The 16,228-nt window shown below is 39.5% G+C and overlaps 1 protein-coding gene across 1 annotated transcript in view; it reads left to right on the top strand.

Annotated features, from left to right (window-relative positions):
• LOC132397726 (deleted in malignant brain tumors 1 protein-like) overlaps positions 1 to 16,228 on the top strand; it is a 56,983-nt gene that overhangs the window by 7,713 nt on the left and 33,042 nt on the right. The window contains exons 2-4 of the mRNA XM_059976521.1: positions 130 to 444; positions 6,664 to 6,975; positions 15,167 to 15,481. Coding sequence (XP_059832504.1) covers positions 130 to 444; positions 6,664 to 6,975; positions 15,167 to 15,481 — 942 coding nt within the window. The remainder of the gene's footprint in view (positions 1 to 129; positions 445 to 6,663; positions 6,976 to 15,166; positions 15,482 to 16,228) is intronic.

The raw sequence follows: 16,228 nt of genomic DNA, 5'->3' as shown, positions 1-16,228 counted from the left end.
CACTCAGCACTGGCGGAGTTTAAATGCTTGGGGAGGGTGGGCAGAGGGAACGGTTTGCTGAGCACCGACTAGCTGCAATCTTAAATTGACGTTAAAGATTGATCTCTCATTAACTGATTTTTTTTTCAGAAAGCGTGCTGTTGAGGTTGATGAACGGGGGCAGTCGATGCGCCGGGAGACTGGAGGTACACTACATCGGAAACTGGGGGACAGTGTATGATGGAAATTGGGACCTGAATGACGCGACTGTGGTGTGCCGGGAGCTGGGTTGCGGCGAAGCTGTGGATGCCCCGGGTGGGGCTCACTTTGGAGAAGGCTCCGGACCCGTTTGGACCTACAATGTTCAGTGCAACGGAAAGGAAACAACCCTGCGGGAGTGTAACTCTGAAACCTGGGATTATTATGGGGTTCCTCACTCCAATGATGCTAGTGTCATCTGCTCAGGTAAAAATCAGAATATTGTCCCTTGTATCCAACCGGGTTGATGGCTCCATGTTGTCTCGACTGTAAAATAATGCGGGCTGACAGCTTGCCGCCAGTGACGTGAAACTAAATTGGGCTGTGTCGAAATTATTCCCGTCATGTTGTGATCGCAATTTGTGGTATCGAACGTTTACACCGATATTAATTTGACTCGTACATTTACTACACCGTGCTGGACACGACACAGCATTTGAAAGGGCTCAGCGGTCAAAGAGCATCTATGGTGCAAGATAAAATGCTGTCAGGGCTGACACTGATACGGATCTGAATCAGCGAGAAATGTTATACCAAAATAATGCACATTTCGCTGAGTTCCTGCATAGCATGATTTTAGTTGTTCTGTTTCACAGCATTTGGATCGGTAGAGTCATGGAGTTGTCTGCCCTTAGGGAAAAGCTTTGTGTATTTCCTTCATGATTGATACGACTCAGTAACGGATTAAGTCCTCGTTTCTCCACAATTATAGTTGAGCTAGACAGAAAGAATCTGTGAAAATAGAATAACAATTTCCCAAAAGTCTGTTACTGGAAATGTGAAATAACGTCAATGGATTTTGCAATAAATGCAATCTTGTGTAACAACTGTGGAGCGGAATGTAGAGTTAAGACCTTGCTTGTATCACCGTCTTTGCAAAGTATTTCCCTTCCGTATGTCCATGCAGATCCTGCTGCAAAATAACGTTATAAAGAAAGAACATAGGAACTCCTAATCCCTCCCTACAAATGCTGCTTAACTTGAGATATATTTCCAGAGTTTTTGGTTTAAGATCAGATTCATTGCATTTGCGTTTATGTTATGTTGACAGGACATTGGTTACGGCATTGAATACTGATATTACGCTACGTGAGTCAGGGTAGTATGAGGCTCAATGGCAGATCATCACGCCCCAAGAACCAATTCCCTCGTGGTATTTATATTTGTGATGTTACATTCAGTAACATGGAAATTAAGTGCAATGCACTTGGTCGAGACTGATACTATTACGTGTCGGTAATGGAGAAAGTGAGTGCCCATTGTGGTAGAAAGTTTGGTTAAGATATTGGAAATGGACTCAGATGAGTTACTTCGTTCTGAATTATCTCAAACATCTTGAGCAGTATGGGAGCTTATCCATGTTAGCAGTGCCTGACATTCCTGAATTTTGACACATCAACAATAACATGATATTGGGGAGAATCAAAAGAGAAATTTGCTGCTCGATAATTAAAGATTGCATAATTGTTGTCGCCGTAAAATTTGTGCGTCCGTCCAGTTCAGGTTCTGTTTACGTTTGACTGCTAAGTTACAGATGATGCGATGTACAGTCTCAGAATGTTGAGGAGAGATAATGTGAGCTCCACTTGTATTCCTGACATTTGGTAATTATGAACGCAATACATCACGTATGAGCTCATACTTGATTAATATTTACGCTTTGCACTACCTGATCTACAAATGATGGCAAGTGTTAAAAAGCATAAGAGAAATTCATCTGCTTGCAAGAAATAGAGAAAATGCTGCGCAGGCTGGTGCCTGTGATGAAGCTGACTCAGTCCAGAACTTTCTGTAGTTTCTTTAAATCCTGCGCGGCAGCCCTCCCACCCCCATCCCCACGCACCCCATACGAGAATGTGATGCGGCCAGTTATAATGCTCTCCACGGTACAACTTAAAAAAAAAATCAAGTGCCTTTGCTGTCATATCAAATCTCTTCAAACTCGAATAAAATGTATTCGTCGTCGTGCCTTATTTGTAACTTCATCAATGTATTGGACCCAAGATGTAGTCTAGGAAATGTCACTCAGAAATTTGTAATTGCTAAGTCATTCCACATCTGATCCCCATACGTGGTCTGGTGTATGTGCCCTCTTCTGAACCTTTCTTAAGTTAACAATCATTTCTTTGGTTCAGTGAAGATTGTTGCTACGATACCATACAAATGTTTTATATATATACATATATACGGATTTCAGAAAGACATTCGATAAGGTAGCCCGTACAAGGCTTATTGATAAAGTAAGGAGGCATGGGATCCAAGAGGACATTGCGTTGTGGAAACAGAGCTGGCTTGCCCACAAAAGGCAAAGAGTGGTTGTAGACAGGTCATATTCTGCATGGAGGTCAGTCACCAGAGGAGTGCCTCAGGAATCTGTTAGGTTACCTAACGTGATTTTTATAAATGGCCCGAATAAGGAAGTGGAGGGATGGGTTAGTAAGTTTTCTGCTGACACAAAGGATGGAGCAGTTGTGGATAGAGTGGAGGGCTGTCAGAGGTTACAGCGGCACATTAATAGGATGCAAAACTGGGCTGAGGCGTGGCAGATGGCGTTCAAACAAAATACATGTGAAGTGGTTCATTTGGTAGGTCAAATATGAAGGCATAATATAGTTTTAATGGTAAGACTCTTGGCAGTGTTGAGGATCAGATGGATATTGAGGTCCGAGTCCATAGGACGCTCAAAGCAGCTGCGCAGCTTGAGTCTGTGGTTAAGAAGACTTACGATGTATTGGCCTTCATCAATCATGGAACTGAATTTAGGAGCCGAGAAGTAATTTTGCAGCTACAAAGGAACTTAGTTCAACCCCACTTGGTGTACTGTGCTCAGTTCTGGTCGCCTCACTATTGGAAGGATTAGAAAGCCATAGAAAAGGTGCACAGGAGATTTACAAGGATGTTGCCTAGATTGCGGAGCATGCCCTATGAGAATAGTTTGAGTAAATTCGGCCTTTTCACCTTGGAGGGACGGAACATGAGAAGATGCATAAGATGAAGAGAAGCATTGATCGTGTGGATAGACAGAGGCCTTTTTTTTTGCATGGCTGATATGGTTGCCACAAGAGGATATAGGTTTAAGTTGCTGGGGAGTAGGTACAGATGAGATGTCAGTGTTAAGTGAGTGGTGAGTGCATGGAATGCACTACTGGCAACCGTGGTGGACTAGACACGAAAGGTCTTCTTAAGAGATTTTTGGGTAGGTACATGGTTCTTAGGAAAAATAAAGAGCTATAGGTAAGCCAGGCAAATTCTCAGCTAGGGACTTGTTCGACTTTGTCGGCCGAAGGGCCTGTTTTATGCTGTAGGGTTTCTATGTTTCTATGCTTCTGTATCTCGTTCTGTACGCCTTTTCATTACCATCTAAAATTCAGCCAAAAATTATTGAGTCATCAGCGAATTTACAGATGGGGTTTGAACTGCGCATAAACACAGAGCCATGGGTGCAGAGAGCGTAAAGCCGTGGGCGAAACACACATACTCGAGGTGCGCCAGTGTTGATAATCAGCGCGGTGGAGATGCTATTTCCGACCAGCATAGACTGTACTTTTCCGGTGAGGAAATCAAGGAGTCAGTTGCAGAAGATGGTACAAAAGGCCCAGGTCTGGAAAATTCTAACAAAACGGTTGGAATGTTTGTTTTAAGCCTGAACCATTGTCAATGAGCAGCATCCTGATATAAACTTTGGTATTTTCCAAGTGCTCCAAGGCAGCATGAAGAGCCGGTAAGTGGGATAGCCCTTCTTAAATCGAAACTGGTCTTTTTGTCTTTTAAATGCCACTAATGTTATCATTTGCCCACGAACAGTATGTTCTCTTTGGCAGATGGTCGTCCACACAGGTTTTAAAGTAGTAGAAAGTACGAAACATAGGGATAGGCAGAAGGATATTATCTTAAGCTGCAGCCGTTCATAGATCATATTGAAAAATGCGTGGAATATTGGCAGATTTATCTGGATAAATATGAGGGAATGCAGCTTACTATAGCAAACGAGGACAAGGGATACAAGGAGGAGAGGAAGAAGGAATGTTGAAGAATTTTGATAAATAGAAATATCTTGCGGTTCATAGCATCATAGAAGGACAAAAGTGGCAACAGAGGACGACGGAAGGCATCCGAGATCATATTGCACCTTTGCTCTCAGAGGTCAAAATAAAGCATAAAAGAGTTGGGCCATCGTGCTAAAATTTGTAAAACACTATTTACGCTTCACTTGGAGCACTAACTGCAGCTCTGCAGCTTTTTTATAAGAAACTTTGGAAATGATTTTGCTTGAGGAGTCGTAGAAGAGATGAACAAGGATATTTCTTGGAACAGAGGATTTTATTTATGGAGAAAAGACTAAATTCGTTTTCAACAAAATGAACAAGGCCGACATGCGACCTGATTGATTTGTGCAGAAGTTTGAGGGAAGGATGATTAGATTTTCAGAAAAAAATCAAGAACATAAAACAGGTAATTAAGTTACAATGGATATGGAGATAAAGTTGCCCTGACAGAGGGTGAATGACATCTGGAATGTCCCAATGTATATATCTCCTTCAGGTGAGCTCTCTTCTTAAATGTTGAAATCCATCGGCATTTCAGCTTTGCTGCATTAATAACCCGCGTCTCTACCAAGGAAGGTGACTTTCAACCATCCCGATCTATTGCGTTGTTAAAAAATACCTTTTGTACGTTTTTGAACGCTCACCATTCTCGTTGTGGGTAACGTGAAGAAACTGCGAATATTTGTGTACATTTTTCAGTCGTGTCTGAGGCAGCAGAAGATTGCATGCTGGCCAATAATGTCTTGTTATTACAAACGACGCAGAAATAAGCCACGGAACTAAGTACTGCTGATCCTTGCGCCAGCGAAATGTACGCTTCTAAGAATGGTTTCTGTTACGATAACGCTCTGCATTTGAGATAACCAGATTGGCTTTGTCTTGAGGGAAACAATATACTTTGAATTTGCTCCAGTATTTTTTTTCCTTCTTGAAAAGCGAATCAAGTCGATTGACGAGCGCAAGGCGGTAAGTATTTTCTCCATAGACATAACATAAGTCTTTGACGAGGACCCGCATGGCAGGATAGACCAAGAGGTTAAAGAGTGAGGTAGTTATTTGTATATAAACTCTTATTGGTGATAGGAGAGAGAGGGTAGTGATAGAGGGTTGTTCATTAAGTTTTGAGAACGGAGAAAAGTATTTTCCTTGTACCGGTTATTGCAGAATATTAAAGACTTGGATAACAATCCAGGTGGAATGACATAGAAGTTTGTGGATGCCATCAAAATTGACACTGTGAATTGTTAAGAAAGCGGTACATCGGTACATCACGATCTGGATTAAATTGAAAGATGTGCAGGGGACTGGTAGTTGAAACTTAACTTAGATGGGCACGAAGTGTAATATATATATAGAATTTAAACCAGCGTAAGATATATATAGTGAATTAATAGATCTTGAGGGGTGTTATTGAATAGAGAGAGCAAGTAATTGATTCACTGAAAGTGACAACACGAATAGAGTTGTGTGGAAGCCATCTGCTGTACTTTCCCTCATCGGTCGGGGATTTGAGCACAATTGTGTGTCTTCAGATTACTGATGTGCCCGATGTCGGTCCCAATGCACGATTTAGTGTTGAGTCTCTACGCTACTGCAAAGACGGTCTTATGCTAGAGAGGGTGCAGAGAAGATTCAGATGGATTTTTAATTGAACTAGACAGCTTGAGTTATAAGAAATATGAAAAAGATGAGAGTATTTTTAGCGAAGATAATGGAGATGTTAGCTTATAACGGTTTAAAAAAAATGACGCAGAAGTAGGATATGGCGTCAGAATCTAAACAAAATTAGTGTAGTAACACCGAAAGTATTTTCCACATGTTACAAAGCGGGTTTCATAATCGGAAATGGCTTCATTGAACGCTAATCAAGAACACTCATATTCATTCTTGCAGGGACTTCAGCCTTGGGATAGCAGAGATCTGACGTAACGCCATGGAACTGGTTTATTTAAGGATTAGTATATGTCCCAAATTAATTTGGAAAAAGAAAAATGAGGCCGCCGACGGTATACTGATATCCTGGTGTGAAAGTCGGTAAAGTCGACAAGTGGGGAAAGAGGCTGAATACACTTACCGGAGAAAGATGGTTCAACTCGGAATCGAGAATAATTCCTATCATGACTGTCGCAATTGCTTTGCTGAGACACAACATCAGCTTGTAAAATATGAGTAAAATCTGATCGCTATGGTGTTGAAATTAATCTACCAGTACCAGATTATTGCGGTGCAGATACGAAGAAGAAAAACATGTCATCTGCATGAGATGAAATTTGAATCCCGAAGAAATCGGAATCTGAAATAATCTGAACTCAATTGGATTTGACTGCGCGTTGTTATTATTGTCATTACTACTACTGTCCTTTCTATCTTTGATTTTCAGGTCACAGAGTTCCAAGATTGGAATCCGGACATGACCAATGCTCAGGAAGACTGGAGATGCTCTTTGGGAAAACCTGGGGAACGGTGTGTGACCTGCATTGGGACGTGAAAGATGCCAATGTGGTGTGCCATCAGCTTCAATGCGGAACCGCTGTCTCTGTGCTCAGTGGAGCACATTTTGGAGCGGGGAGTGGAACTATACTGAACGGTGTACTTAACTGTCGAGGTAATGAGTCAAGCATTCAGGACTGTTCATTTTCTTCAAGGAATCATGGTTGCACCCACACGAATGATGTCAGTCTAATCTGTTCTGGTGAGTATTAAATCAATCTGAAAACCTTGATGGCACTTGTAATACAAAAGCAAGTTATCAAAAATTCTTCTTATTGAAGGTGTCTAAATTGTAGTTTCGTTCAGTGTGATATTGATGTGAGAATAATCGACAATTTCGGGTTTGAAGTGTGGACCTGAAGAATTTCGCATTGTTTAACATTAATTATTAAGTTCCATGCGGGATTCTGTAGGAGAAAATTAAGAATACATCTGTTTGGAAACTTAGATCTGATTAAGCATGGGTCAGCCGTCAAAGCCGAACGCATAATTTACGATAGCGTACAATAATGGAAGTTGGTATATTATCAAGGTATTTCAACATCAGAGCGCCGAAGTTCCATAATCATAGGGGATTTGCCTGAAAGAAAATAAAACAAGCTCGGATGGACGACTGAAGAGATACGGGCAACATACGGAATTCAGCAGCACTGATACATAATATTATTTTCAGTAAAATGGAAAGAAATGGGTGCAAGTAAATACGTGAAATTAAGAATGCCGAAGTATGCTATGGGTTTATAGGCTTGCGGGATACAATGTGTCAGCCCTGCAACACTATTATAAATAACAAAACATACTACAACAAATAAAACTAAGAGAATTCCTGGATGTTAACTAATGCTTTTACTACAGAAATTGTATTACACTATACGGGAAACAGATGGCGAACATCTTCAGAAAACATCATTCAAATTAAATCAGAGAATACATAATGTCGAAATGAAGAAAATGAAATAAGAGTTGGAAAATCACTTCCGACCCAAAACTCTGATAAATCGCCGACAACAGATGCAAGATGAGCTAAATTCTGAAGTATTCAACAGACTTCATATTCCTCTCAAGAAAGAGATGTAACAAGTAACACCGTTGCTTTTCATCATGGTTGTCGCAATTAAATTTATTTCGTATCTTCATGAATGTAATGATATTTGTTAGCGTTGAATAAGTTTTGCCTTCCTTGGGAAAAGAAATATGCAAGAGAATTTGTGGAACATTTGGTAGAAAAGTAGAAAGCCTTCGTTTGGGAAAATCTGTCCATTTCAGTGCATAGGAATTACCGGGTCGGGACACAGTCTGTTATTGCAATCGCAGTTTCGCGGTGCAGGCTTAAGCATAATGATGTCAACAATGATGAAACAAAGTGGCTAAGAAAACGAAATCAATGACATAGTCAATACTTGTATAAGAGATGGGTTGTGAGTGCCCTGCAGATTTCTACCAGGACGGGGAACTTCGCTAATTTCGTTGAGAAACTTTCTAAACACCTGAAAGTGGCTTGGGAATCGATAAAGATTTTAGCAGACAAGAGAATAAACGTACAAATATACTTTCGAAATGATTCAAGAAAATTAAAAAAAAATCAAATCCACATCAATTTAAAATGGAATAGTATGGCGACAGTAAAAGGCTAAAACTGAATGCGTTTTGTGTCTACTGAAAGAGGGTGAAATTTAGACCAAGTAAATTATGCATTATGCTATTTTAGTTTAGAATGCGATCGATTAGTAATCAAACACTGTAACTGTATATTCAATATTGTTCGACAGAATGGAAGTAGTGGGGAAATAAGTCTGTGCGGATAGTTTTATTATTGCCAAATTGCATGAAAATGCTCTGAGAATGTTTTCGGCGCTTGGATAAATAAATAGACAGATAGGTAGATACATAGACGTCATTAGGTAAATCGATCAAACAATCGAATAATCAATACATACATACGTTCAGAAAAAATGCAATTATGATTGCAAATTATAATCAACATCCATAGTAGGAATTTCAAAAACGTCACAACAAACGAGAAACTAAAAAAAAATACACATTCTCCGGAAAATATAACGAGATGATTTTTTTCTTTTATAAGCTGAAGAAGTATAAACAATTATTCAGTGATCTACACGTATGCACACTTAATTTATCTTAATTTTGGAAAAGGACTATTTGAAAATGCTGGGATCCATTCAATATATTTATTAATATATTCAGTCAATATATTCATCATATCAGCAATTAATATATGCGAGTCATAAAGTAAATTTAATTTAAACCTTCCTCTTCATCGCAATATGATCTATTTTCTTTGTTTGCCGGAATCGCAGATATGGAGATTATTTTATATTCATCCATTGTTTGTGTTATATCTTGCTGCTTGTTTTTTTTATTATTATTCTTGCTCAATTGCACCTTTCTGTGAGCATTTAATATTGAACTCGGTTCATTGTTCAAACTGATGCTATGTTTGATAAGGCCATAAGAATATAAGCAGAATAAGAGTAACCCCGGACCTCACTCAAACCATTACAGCTGTCTTCTGCTTTGTGGTCATGACCAATCAAGAATCTATCAATTGTTCACTTTAAATGTAAATAAAACTGCGGCTTCCACCGTTTTCTCTGGCAGACGATTCCACATTTCACTACTCTCTGTCTTTAAAAGGAACCTGCTTACCTTGGTTCGAAAGAGTCACCTCTCAATTTTGAGGCTGTACCCTCTCAGACTGGAAACCACCACCATAGCAATCATTCTCTGCACATCCATGTTATCGAATCCTTTCAATATCTGGTAGGTTTCAATTAGAACCCGACCCCTCCCCCCAATCTCACAATCTTCTAAATTCTGGTGAGTGTAGAAGCTGCCAAATGCTCCTCACACGTTCACCTATTCCCGTCTGGAAACATCCTGGCGAATTTCCTCTGGACATTCTCCAATGACGACATCCTCTCTGAGATATGGGGCATAAACCTGTTGACAATACTGCAAATGCAGCTGAACCGGTGTCTCATAAAGGCTCACAATTATCTCTTTGTTTTTGCATTCTATTCCCCTTGAAAGGAATGTCAACATTACATTGGCCTTCTTTACCACAGACTGAACCTATAAATTAATCTTCTACGAGTCTTACCAGATGAACCCTAAGCTGCATTTCTGGACTTCTGCTCCTTTTATCAAAATGCAAGATCATGCATTACCCAATAATGTTTTCCATCTGCCATTTCTTGCTCACTCTTCCAATTTGTCTAAGTCCATCTGCAATCGTATTATTTCATCAGTACTACCTACCACTCCGCTTACCTTCGTATCAGCTGTAAATTTTGCTACAAAGCCATCAATTCTACTTTCAAAATCATTGGCAATCGACGTGAAAAGCGACAAGTATGGACAGCTTACTTAATAGATACAGTCATTCCAAACACATGTACGTTTGTAATATACAGAAATCAATAGGAGTTAAACTGCAGGAATATGCTGAATTAAAAGATGGAATTGAAAGTCTATGCAACATTAACAGGGTATATGTTGCCCCAATAATAATATCTACAGTTGGTATCATCAGAAAGTTACGACACAGCAGCATGATACTATTTGGTTCACAGAACAATATGTGTAGAATTTCAGAGATCAATAGTATTAAACACCACTGGAACAATACGAAAGTTCTCTTAATTGAGAAATGATTATATTTTGCTATGCCAGTACCTCAGATTTTACCAACTTGACCTGAGCGCAAATAATAATGACCTATATGCATTGATACATGGACAATTTGAAGTTATTCGCTCCTTCATCATGAAAGCTAAAGCATTTAACGCAAATAGTCATACCATTTTCTAAAGATATAAATATGATCTTTCGGCTAGGTATATTAAGAACACGAAACATAAAGAAGGATGCAATAGATATAATGCAATAGAAAATAGAAGAACAGGCTACAGTACAAGAGATGTATGAATACGACACATGTAAGTGTCTGGGTTATCAGCAAGCGAAGAAAATAAATCATAGTGTGAAAAGGGAACGACTCAATGGCATACACCAGAAAGCTTAAGAAAATCATACAGCTGCGCTCAGTTGTGTAAGCATAAAGAGGACATTTCACGTTTTTGCTATGCCCATATTAACGTACTCTGTGACATCATATGTTGTTTGGAAACCGATCTGGAAAACCTACAAAGAAAATATAACAACTAAACTATCAGATTTTAGAAAACGCAGTACACTCAAACCAACTTTTATTAACAATACGTAGGACTCGAGGACAATTAGGGGCTCGTCTAGAAAGGCGTTTTGGGTGGAATTGAGGAATGGGAGACTTACAGGGGTATATTATAGACCAGCTAATTGGGAAAGAGAATTGGAGGAGTAAATCTGCAAGGAGATAGCAGATATTTGCAGTAAGCACAGCGTGGTAATTTTCTACACATAGACTGGGAAGCCAAAACTAAAAAAAACGATGGGTGGTTTGGAGTTTGTGAAATGTGTGCAGGATAGTTTTTGCAGCAATACATAGAAGTACCAACTGAAGAAGGGACAGTGTTGGATCTTTTGTTCGGGAATGAAATAGGTCAGGTGACGGAGGTATGTGTTGGGGAGCACTTTGGGTACAGTGATCACAATGCCATTAGTTTCTATATAATTATGGAGAAGGATAGGACTGGACCCAGGTTGAAATTTTTGATTAATAAACTGCTAACTTTGAGGAGATGCGAAAGAATATTGAAGGACTGGATTGGGACTTACTTTTATGGAAAGAATGTAATAGAGGAGGTCATTTAAAGGTGAAATTTTGACGGTAAAGAATCTTTATGTTCCTGTTAGGTTGATAGGAAAGGTTAAAAGATTGAGAGAGACACGGTATCAAAGGATATTGGAAACTTGGTTCGAAAAAAAGAAGAGATATCTACAATGAATATAGGCAGCAAGGAGTAAATCAGGTTCTCGAGGAATATAAAGAATGTACGAAGAATCTTAAGAAAGAAATTAGAAAAGCTAAAAGAAAATATGAGGTTGCTTTGGCAAGCAGGGCGAAAAAATTCCGAAGTGTTTCGACAGTTATATTAATAGTAAAAGGATAGTGAGGGATAAAATTGGTCCCTTAGAGAATCAGAGAGGATAGCTATATGTGTCGAGCCGAAAGAGGTGGGGGAGATTTTAAACTATTTCTTTTCTTTGGTATTCACTGAGGAGAAGAATATTGAATTGTGTAAGGCAGGGGAAACAAGTAGGGAAGTTATGGAAACTATGACGATTAAAGAGGAGGAAGTACAGGCGCTTTTAAGGAATATAAATGTGGATAAAGCTCCGGATCCTGACAGGATATTTCCCAGGACATTGAAGGAAGTTAGTGTAGAAATAGCAGGGGCTCTGACAGAAATATTTCAAATGTCATTAGAAACGGAGAGGGTGTCGGAGGATTGGAGTATTGATCATGTGGTTCAATTGTTTAAAAAGGGTTCAATGAGTAAACGTTGCAATTGTAGGCCTGTCAGTTTGACGTCAGTGGTGGGTAAATTAATGGAAAATTTTCATAGAGCTGGTATATATATATATAATTATCTGGGTAGACAGTGTCTGATTAGGAACAGTCAGCATGGATTTGTGCGTGAAAGGACATGTTTGACAAATCTTATTGAATTTTTTGAAGAGGTTACGAGGAAAGTTGACGAGGGTAAAGTAGTGGATGTTGTCTATATGGACTTCAGTAAGGCCTTTGACAAAGTTCGGCATGGAAGATTAGTTAGGAAGATTCAATCGTTAAGTATTAATATTGAAGTAGTAAAATGGATTCAGCATTGGCTGGATGGGAGATGCTACAGAGTAGTGGCGGATAACGGTTTGTCAAGTTGGGAATCCGGTGACTAGTGGTGTTCCTCACGGATCTGTACTAACTACAATGCTTTTTGTCATATCCATTGATGATCTGGATGATGGGGAGGTAAATTGGATTACTAAGTATGTAGATGATACTCAGGTAGCTGGCGTTGTGGATAAAGTTTTCAAAGCTTGCAGAGAGATTTAGGCCAATTAGAAGAGTGGGCTGAACGTTGGCAGATGGAGCTTAATGCTGATAACTGTGAGGTGCTGCATTTTGGTAGGAGTAATCCTAATAGTACATACATGGTAAATGGTCGAGCTTTGAAGAATGCAGTAGAACTGAGTGTTCTAGGGGTAATGGTACACAATTCCCTGAAGGTGGAATTTCATGTGGATAGGGTGGTGAAGAAAGCTTTTGGTATGCTGGCCTTTATAAATCAGAGCACTGACTTTAGGATTTGTGATGTAATGTTAAAATTGTACACTGCATTGGTTATGCCTAATTTGGAGTATTGTGTATGGTTCTGGTAACCGAATTATAGGAAGATTTCAACAAAAAGAGAGAGTACAGAGAAAATTTACTAGAACATTAACTGGGTTTCAGCACCTAAGTTTCAGGAAAAGGTTGAACAAGCTAGGTCTTTATTCTTTGGAACGTAGCAGGTTGAGGGGAGACTTGATAGAGGTATTTAAAATTATGAGGTGGACAGATAGAGTTGAAGCTGATGTTTTTTTTTTCCTTTGAGAGTACAGGAGATTCAAACAAGAGGACATGAGTTGAGAGTTCGGGGGCAAAAGTTTAAGGGTAACACGAGGGGGAATTTCTTTACTCAGATAGTGGTAGCTGTGTGGAACGAGCTTCCAGTGGAAGTGGTAGAAGTAGGTTCAATATTGTCATTTTAATAAAATGGATGGGTATATGGACAGGAAATGAATAGAGGGTCATGGGCTGAGTGCGGGCCAGTGGGACTAGGTGAGAGTAAGCGTTCGGCACGGACCTGAAGAGCCGTGATGGCCTGTTACCGTGCTTTAATTGTTATATTGTCATCGAAGCAGGAAGAACAATAACAGACATAAAATGCAAAATAACAGTCAGATAAAACTTCTAAGGAAAGCAGGACCTCAATCATATGTAATTCTGGCACGAAGCATACACACTAAACTTCAATGAATGAACAACGCAGAACAATGAGAAAATTATCTCTGTTCAAGGAAGTATGCCAATGGATGATCATGAGAGTACATGGAAGACACCACCACAATCTGAGAAGACTAGACTTCTAAACGGATGCGTCAAATGCCTGCAACAGATTTGGAATTCACTTCTTGTGTCAATAGAAGACAAGGTGATTAACGCTGGAAATATCAAAATACATAATCAAAAACTATAAAATCGTAGTTGGTAAGTGGAGAAAATTCCAGAACAGAACATTCGAACAAATTACAGGATCCTGCATCTGGTTAACCCAATCTGGATATTTATACATGCATAATTATGTGTTTTTTTTGCTATAAATTACAAATACATAAAAATACTTTGCTATAAGTACAGGCCTAAACTTCTTTTAGAGGCAGAGTCCTATGAATGATATTACGACTGGTCTATTATTACAAATAGAACACTCTATAATAACAGACTGCATACAATATTACAGGATAAGTATGAAAGAACCACTGACTTAATAGATATAACCATTCCGTATGGAAATCAATAAGTGAAAAACACCGGAAATATACTGAATTGAAAGAGAAAATTGAAAAAAATTGGAACATGAATAGGACTTGCACTGTCCCAATATTGCAGCTGTTATCACCCTAAAGTTACAACGTAATAACAGTAATCGTTAACAATTGATCAACGTAATAACAACAATTAGGCTGCCACATCAATATTTGTGTATATCTCTAGAAAGGCACAATACTAAACACCACTGGAGTAGTCCCACAGTCCCTAGCACTTGTGAAATGTGTGTACTTGGCGATGACCGGCCATCAGGATTTAAAATCATGAGCTGAAGGAAATAAAATAAGAATAAAGTAAACAGTTTGGACAAGCAAAGTGTTTGTGAACGCTACATACCGACAACGGATTCGGCAACAACATTGCCCATGGAATATGGTGTTGCTCAGCGAGGTTTTCTACTTTAGTGGAAAAGAATGTACATACAGATCAAAGATCCTGAAATTATGGACCATTAGTTAAAGGAAGTGTGCTGTATAACATTCATTGAACGAGCCGAGCTCATTACGGATTCGGCTTCATGTTTGCAGAAATGGTTGTTACTGTGTTAAATATACAAAGGGACCGGATTCCATCCGGAACCTCAGCAGATGTTTAGAAAAAATAATATTCATATATCGGGAATAGATGTTCCAGAGACAAAGACGTGTAAAACAAGGCTGCATTCAGTGCATTGCCTTTCGTTCACTTATACTGCACAGTCACAGCTGGAAGGCGGTCCAGTCATGCAGATGATGAAACATTAAACACTTGTTGTATTTAAATACTTGTTTTTGTTGTATTCATTTCCTCTGCTTTGCTATTGGGAGAAATTAACTGTATTTATTTATTACTAAAACAGGGAAGGATGGACCACGACTGGTTAGCGGGGAGAACAGATGCTCTGGCCGTGTGGAAGTCCAGCATGGAGACCAGTGGGGGACACTTTGTGATGAGTACTTCAGCCTGGAAGATGCAAGTGTGGTCTGCGAACAGCTACAGTGCGGTGCAGTTAAAGAAACTCCCAAGGGTGCTACCTTCGGCAAAGGAAACGGACTGATGTGGAGGGATAACTACCGCTGTCTGGGAAACGAGACCCGATTAGCTGATTGTCCAGTCTCAGCCTGGGGTCAGATTAGCTGCTCTCATGGGAATGACGCCAGTCTTATCTGCACTAGTGAGTCACAGTGAACGAATGACTGAAACAAACTGTTCTTTGGTTGCAGAGATATTCAGAACGGTGGTCTTTTAACCAATTGAAACTAACTGCTTTTAGTGGCGACCAAGCATGTTTTTGATTTGAAGCAGCTGGTTGGCGTTCCTTTGTTTCCCAATGATAGTCTACCTTGCTATTTCCGTTATATTACGAATAGACGAAACTTTAGTATACGGGTGATATTTTCTGATGTTTAGAGAATAATTGCACAAAAAGAAGAACGACACACACAAAATGCTGGGGAAACACAGCAGGCCAGGCAGCATCTATAAGGAGAAGTACTGTCGGGCCAAGAACCCTTCGTCAGGACGAAACGTCGACAGTGCTTCTCCTTATAGATGCTGCCTGGCCTGCTGTGTTCCACCAGTATTTTGTGTGTGTTGTTTGAATTTCCAGCATCTGCAGATCTCCTCGTGTTTGCTCACAAAAAAAAAGAAGGATGGTGACAATTGATATAGTAGGACAGTAGATTCACCACGATGTAAAATACGCAAAGGGAAAAGTAATATTTGCGCAGAGACTACTTTTGTGGTAGATTTTATTGTAAACGTAATGAGAACCAATGCCTGAGGAAGGACTGCATTTAAGCTGGCTGAGTAACAAGAAAATCTGACATTGTTTCATAGAACATAGAACACTGCGGCACGGCACTCTCCCTTCTGCCCACGATATTAACCGACATTTTTAACATGCTCTAAAATTAGTCTA

This window comes from Hypanus sabinus, chromosome 1, assembly GCF_030144855.1.
Source record: "Hypanus sabinus isolate sHypSab1 chromosome 1, sHypSab1.hap1, whole genome shotgun sequence".
NCBI lineage: Eukaryota > Metazoa > Chordata > Chondrichthyes > Myliobatiformes > Dasyatidae > Hypanus > Hypanus sabinus.
This window is presented reverse-complemented; position numbering and strand designations above follow the sequence as displayed.